The following is a 7,559-nucleotide window of genomic DNA, read 5'->3' on the forward strand; positions in this document are numbered from 1 at the left end:
CGAGGAAATTAAATAAATATTTTAATTCTATGCTCTGGCGTGGAGGTAAAGCGCGGCGTTAAGTTCCGCCCTCAACACGTAATAGCTCCAGATATCAGCAGAAAGTATGAAACCAAAGTGTCTAGGATTCCAAGGTCCCTCTGCCTACCCCACTAAGTGCGGAATACTCCATGAAGTTGAGAAAATCATTCTATATTCGCTCTTCCTGTTCTGCTATGCGAAGAAAGAGTGAAGCAGTTTTTTTTAACAAAAATAATATTATGAAAAGTCTTCGTTCCTTTTCACGCACTATTAGGAACTACAAATGTATTATGTTATTAGACACAGAAATTTCTTAGAAAGTTCGAATTTGGCATGTAGATGGGTTGAGCAGTGTAAGGAAGCATTTAGAAAGGATTTTCTTATACTCCTATGAAAACAGAAAAAAAGAGATTTTCTATTTTAGATCTTAAAGTTCTTTAAAAGAAAGTCGACGACCTATTATTTTTTTATAAAACATTTTTACTAGGGTCAAGGCCCTCCGTCTATTTGACGTGACAAACAAACTGTCATCTCCACAATGGTATTATATGGCGCAAATATTTATGTTTGCTCTCTCATTGTAAATGGGTTGACACACTGTCAGCGCGATGAACGGTACTGTTAGGGTGTCGCCACATGAATAGCGGTTGTTAAGTTTTATTTATGGAAGAAGAAAATTAGATCGTATAGTGTGAGACGTATTATTTGTTTTTCATAAAAATCTTTGCATATTCACAATTAGTAGGTGTGATAGTAAAATGGACTGATTTTGGGTTCGATCCCCATTCGGGGAAAGGAAAAATATATTTATATTTTCATTTCTTCCCTCTAGTGTCGACGCAAAGCGCGGCGTTGAGTTCCACCACTCGACTTCACGTCACATACTTCACCAATTTTAGCAAGTGCCGCTAGATGGCCTGCATTTATATAAACTATTTTCATTTTGTTGCAGACAAATTTCGACAAAACGAGACATCACTAAATGTTTGTTTAGTGATGTCTCGTTTTGTCGAAATTTGTGTGTTTTAAAAACTGTTGTTTAATTTCTTAATAAACAAGGAAAACAATAAGAATCGACCTAAAAAATCAGTTTAATCGCTTTCAATGTGAAGCGCCGGCAACATATTTCCAGTTAAATTACAGAATAAATGATACATTTCTCGGAAAGCGAAGATTATTGATGTTGTTCATGAAATAGAATGATCAAGTATTATTATGTTAATGAGGTAATTAAGTAAAGACAGGTAGCGGATATATGTTAATTTTTTAAGCTACTGTATGTTTGTTTAACCCATACATTTTCAAACCTTACATAGATACAAATTTCACCTTTCGTCCAGGTTATGTCCAGTGAATTCGTCTAGGCATTTTTTTGTTATTTTCATAGGTTGAAAAACAAAAATATGACGTCATAATAAGTGTGCAATCGAACGTACTATCCTTAGGCAAGACGTCATGTTTTTCCTTTTAATTTTCCCGATATTGTGTGTTAAAAGGCGGAACTTAATGCCCCGCTTCCTAGCAAGAAGCTATCTCATGAAACGTGAGTACCAGCGACGAAATAAAAATGTTTTCCCCTGAGTGGGAATCGAACCCATAGCCGTTGCACTTACAGCCATATACTGTACAGCTGCACAATTATGAATAATAATAATTCAAATACGAAAAAAATTATATTTTTTTAGGTAACAAAAATATTTTTGTCTTTATCAACGGCGTACGTACTCGTAGTGAGTTAAAGCGACACATTATGTACCTATACTCGTATGTATCTAAATACACAAAGTTTATATTGTTTGTTTATAAATACTTGCCACGAGGCCGTGAAGTTACAAAGAAATTTTGTTTCTGATAAGAAATAATAAGAAATACCGTATAAAATTACTTAATTATAATTGTTCATTACTTAGAGTTCATTACTATTTTTTATGTAGTCCATATAAGAAGTTTGCAAAAATATTTATTTTTAGTTAAATTGTATTCAGAAAATACATAACAAGAATGTAACAAAGGAAACTTGCATAATACATATTATTTTATTACGACCAAAATTTACTTAGTTAATTACGCGCATTAAAAATAGCGCAATAAATCACAATGTCAAACAAGATCTTGCTGTCTCGTGAAATGTGATAAGATAAAGCCTACAGTAAGTTAGTCGACGTCCAACCATGGACAACTTCGGTTACCGTGAAATGGGGTGGCCTTCTCCTCTTCAGACGCCTACCCCTGCTATGAATAGAGCTCGGCTAACAAGGACTTATAGTTCGAGGAGTTCAAAGGAACCAGAAGAATTTCCACTAAAAGGCTTCTTCAAACATGTGCGAAATATCGATTTATTGGAAGCAGCGTCTGAACATGGAAAAGCTAAAGAATATTTGTTTGTTGGCCCTTCACCACCTGCTGAAGATGGATCAAACATGTACCACAGTTTTGACATCATGGCTCCTGACCCTGAAGCCAGATTAACCGAAGATATGATAAGGAAGTCGTTATGTGAAAAAGCATTCACATTAGGAGCCGCAAGATTCTTTGATGACGTAGAATGTGGTCTTATCACATCTGACAACATAGAAGAACACATTTCCTCTGCTCCAGAAGTCGTTGTCAATTTAACTTTGTTGTGGGCAGCATTTCTTACGCGAGACGAACTATTACCGCCCGTAGTGGAAGCGGGTGCTGATATACATTACTCAGAACCGGCGGGATTGACAGCTTTACATTTATCTGCTTTCAGTGGCGCGAGTCGATCTGTAGCATATCTGCTATCTATTGGAGCTGATGTTGATTATGCACCAAAATATTTTGCTCCGCTGCATTGTGCCGCTTTCGGAAATTCTTTAGAAGTAGGGGAATTGTTGATTGCGAATGGTGCGTCCTTGCATGCAGTGGTTCAGCGAGCTGGATGCGAAGACAATCTTGTACATTGTGCTGTTAGAAATGATGCATTGGAATGTATGGAATTATTTATAGAAAAGGGTGTAGATCCAAGTTACGCTACCTCAGAGGGACTTAACGCGTTACACTTAGCAGCAGAGCTTGGTGCGTTAAGATGTCTCGCTTTCTTATTAAAAGAAACAAAATTAAGTGTGAAGGGATCAACAAAACAAAGAGATAAAGAGTGTACAGCCTTGCATTTAGCCGCTTCAAGAGGTTATGCTGAGTGCGTTGAACTTTTATTATCAGAAGGTGCTCAGGCTAACGTAAGAAATTATAGAGGATTTACAGCCTTACATCTCGCTGCAAGGTGTTCTAGTTTAGAATGCGTTGAAGTGCTTTTACGTGATGGCAGTGCGGATCCCAATGCAGAAGACCACGACAAAAGAACACCTTTACATGCGGCCATTTGTCATTCCGATCGTGCTTGTGATATTATTGAAATGCTTGTAAGTTGGGGGGCTCAGACTAATAAGAAAGATGAATATGGTTATTCCCCCTTACATTTAGCAGCTATGGATGGTTTAACGCAGTGTGTGGAAACTTTAATCATTTTAGGTGCAGACGTTACGTCTAAATCAAAGAAAGGCCACTCTGCTCTTAACGTCATAGTAAGAAAAACACCAAAATCGTTAAGTATATTGAGGCACAACTTGGATAGCGGTATATCACTGAGTCGATCTACAGAAGGCAACGAGGAAGTACAAATCGAGTTTGATTTTGGTAAACTTTTAAAATATTCTTATCCTCGTGAGATCACATATTTAAACAGTTTGATTGATGAAGGTCAAAAAGATATATTACAACATCCACTATGCGCAGCGTTTCTGTTTATGAAGTGGAGGAAAATACGAAAATTTTACTTGGCACGATTAATCTTTTGTTTTCTCTTTGTAACGTTCTTATCTATTTATGTACTAACAGCAGTAGTAAAAACTTGCGACGGAGTAAATTCAAAAAAGTATGGTGTACCAAATGAACTTTGTCAAAAGCAATCATTATTGGGTGACATTTTAGAAGACAATCCTATTGAATTTGAAAGATGGGTATTAATAGGCATAACTGCATTTGAAATTGTCCGAAAACTTGCTGGCATAACTGGCTACTCAAGTATGTATCAGTATTTTACGAGTTTCGAGAACTTGATGGAATGGTTTGTTCTCCTTTCTGTATTTTCCTTGTATAATATTCAAAAGGAATATGGATGGCAGAACCATGTAGGTGGATACGCTGTGCTTGGAGCGTGGACGAACTTAATGTTAATGATGGGTCAGCTTCCTATGTTTGGGGATTACGTAGCTATGTATCAAAAAGTATTGACTGAATTTCTTAAATTATTGTTGGCATACATTTGTTTATTACTTGGTTTCACAATATGTTTTTGTGTTGTATTTCCCAATGAAGAGATGTTCTCAAATCCCCTTATGGGCTTTATCAGTACGTTATCAATGATGGTAGGAGAACTTAACTTGAATATATTAATAAACGATCCTATTTTAGATGATCCACCACTAATTTCAGAATTATCGTGCCAAATGATTTTTATTCTATTCCTTATGTTTGTAACGATTATACTAATGAACCTACTGGTAGGTATTGCGGTTCACGATATTCAAGGCCTTAGAAAAACAGCGGGACTCTCAAAGCTTGTTCGTCAAACAAAGCTTATCTTATTTGTTGAAGTTGGTATGTTTAACACTTGGCTGCCTAAGTGTTTACAAAAATTTATATACAGAACTGCACTGGTGTCTCCTGAAGCTGGAAAAGTTATATTGAGTGTAAAACCCTTGAATCCACACGAAAAGAGATTACCCACTGATATAATGATGGCGGCGTACGAGCTGGCTCAAATTAATAAGCTAAAATCGGGTAGATCTGTTAAGGAAATGATATATAAAAACAAATATGCGTCGAAATATAAAAATGAAAATCAATCGAATGATCAAAACTTTAACATAGAAATAAGAGGCATGCAAGAGAAGATCGACCACACGACGTTCAATTTGAAAAAGATAGACCAAGAAATGAAACACTTGAACAACTTGTTGCTGGAACAAACTCACTTGTTACAGAGTTTATTGAAATCAGTCGACAGATCTGCTTACTCCCAGTACACTGTAGAATCTCCGGTATTCTTTCCCAATAATGTTACCGATGTTTCACCAAAATAACCTAAATTATGTCCATTAACTTTCTTCCCCTAAATATGTTTGCATAAAAACAGATATGTAAAATATGTATTTAAATCTAGTTACTGAGTGACTGACGCACTGACGAAACTGTTAGTGGAAAGTGGCAAGTGGCATATCGTGGAGGGTTAGAGATGAAGGGGGGAAGCAAAGAAAGATCTTTTATTTTGGGTAATTGTTACTTCAAAATGAGTACTATCCATTTTACGTCTTGATATCCATTCAACAAAATTGCGAGCGATGACTATACATATATTTAAAAAAATGTAAAGGATTTAATTATATAATTTTCTTTAATAATAATATCGAATTTCCATTAGAGGGAGGATGTGATATTCGCCATCAGGGTATTTTTTTTAATAAAGTAAGAAAAGTATTATTTTAGTTTTATTTTCCTCCATTGAATATGTAAAATTTAAAGAAATTTATAAATATTTTACAAAACTTAAAAAATATTTTCATTTGTTGTCTTGGCTTAAATTTAAGTTAATTCACTTACTAAAATGTGAAAAGAAAATTATAAATTCATTACTACGGGTAGAAATCGAACCCACAACCGTTTTTACAGTCAAACGCTGAAGTATACATTTGTTAAGAAAAATTATATTTAACAAAATTTTAAATAGTTATTGTCTTTAGATAAGATGTTTGTTGTCAGTCTTACTCTTATAGTATAATGTCTTGTTTGCAGTAGCTTGTAGCTGACGCAGGCTCGTGATTACAACGATGCGGTGTATTTGTTTAGATTCTTTTTGATAACATATTATGTAGGTAGGTACCTAACATATGTTTTCATAATTTGAAATAGCAGAAAAATAGTTCGATAAAATAAAATAGAATAGAAATAGCCTCCATTAAACGTAAGTGCTTTTTTAGTCTCACAGTTAGCTTCCCGCATAGCAGGGTAGGGTAGGCAGAGGGAACCTTGGAACCTGGTGTTAAGACACTCAATTTCCATTAAGAAACTTCTGTCCCCCACTTTCCTCCGAATTCTGGAGACATTGTGTGTTGAGTGGCGGTATTCCGCCACGCTCTGCCTCGTTACCAGAGAGAACTTAAATTATTAACAATACTTAATAAAGTACTTGTCATGTCAATAGTTCGAGGCAAAGAGCGGCGCTGAGTTCCGCCATTCAACATGTCTCCAGAATTCAGCGGAAAGTGGGGTACAGAGTATCTTAACACTGGGTTCCCTCTGCCTTCCGTAGAAATAAAATAAAATAAATTTCATTACAAATAGATATACATATAAATTATGAGGCATTCTAAAATGAAATTTTGTTTAAATTATGAACTTTGTCATACGGCTAAGACTGACGTCCGCATTCTTGCTTATTCACGTTCCAAGGCATTAGCGTCTACTACCTAGGCAACCTAGGTCACTGGTATTTACAAGCATGTAATTAATCTGGAATGAAAACAATGGAAACGTCACTCGCCTGGAACTTTTGGATAGACTGCCTAACCCTTGAATTATGTGATAATTATGGATTTTTTTAAAAGTGTTAAATCATTTATAGTTTTTTTGCAAAGAAAATCGGCGTGATTTCCCTCTTAGTTTCTGTCTACAACGAGCAGTAGGTACTATCAGAGGTTCCCTAGCTCAAAATAATTAGCTTAAAAGTTTTTCTTGAAAGGAAAAGTTATGACGTTGAGTAAGATGCAGGCAAAAAAATAAAACAGCGTGTTTTCCTTCCTTGTTCCTCTTAGGATTTACATAGGCGGTAAACGTTAAATTAACTAACTAACGCTAATAGATGAGAGAAAAATGTGTTTTTTGTTCTTTTCTTATAAACGTTACAAGACGCCGAAGGTACACTTTAAAATATTTAATAATTTGACTTTCCTCGCTCTTCCTTTCTTTCATTCTTTCCTTCTCTAGAATTCGGTGGAAAGTGGGGAAAGGAAGAGTCTTTATGGAAACGAAGTGTTAATACTAAGTTCTAACCACCGCCTACTCTGCCTACTAAAATATAAATATTCAAGTGGTATCGAACCAAAAACCACATCCCCATTTTCCAACCAGCTTCAATCATAATTTTATTAATACAAACAAAGATAAAATCTAAAGTAACAAGGAAAGATTTACTGGTAAGCTATAAGAACATTTGATGTGGATTTATTCCAGATATATAAATAAAGGGCGCGCCGGCGTCTCGCGTCTTCAAGAGCAGATAACAATTAACCAGCTATGCTGTACGCGTCGCTGTGCGGCGGCTGAACTGAATGTACTGTCGTTGAGGAAAGTGATTGTGAGATAGGAAAAATAATTAATTTGTTAATTTGGTTTCTGTTTTTTCCCCCTTAGCAGGATGGATAGAGGGAATTTAGGGTTTAAGTAATTCAGTTCTACACGCACTGATTAATTTTAAACCGACGCGAGCATACGGGTTACCTGATATGGTGGTGATA

The 7,559-nt window shown here is 35.6% G+C and overlaps 1 protein-coding gene across 1 annotated transcript; it reads left to right on the plus strand.

Annotated features, from left to right (window-relative positions):
* The first annotated feature begins 2,192 nt into the window (after positions 1–2,192).
* Positions 2,193–5,487, plus strand: LOC146536097 (transient receptor potential channel pyrexia-like). The gene has a single exon (XM_085190447.1). The coding sequence runs from the start codon at positions 2,193–2,195 to the stop codon at positions 5,127–5,129; it is 2,937 nt and encodes a 978-aa protein (XP_085046573.1). The 3' UTR covers positions 5,130–5,487.
* The last annotated feature ends 2,072 nt before the right edge of the window (positions 5,488–7,559 follow it).

Source organism: Heliconius melpomene, chromosome 9 (genome assembly GCF_056956725.1).
Source record: "Heliconius melpomene rosina isolate 202511_hmr_F chromosome 9, ASM5695672v1, whole genome shotgun sequence".
Classification (NCBI taxonomy): Eukaryota; Metazoa; Arthropoda; class Insecta; order Lepidoptera; family Nymphalidae; genus Heliconius; species Heliconius melpomene.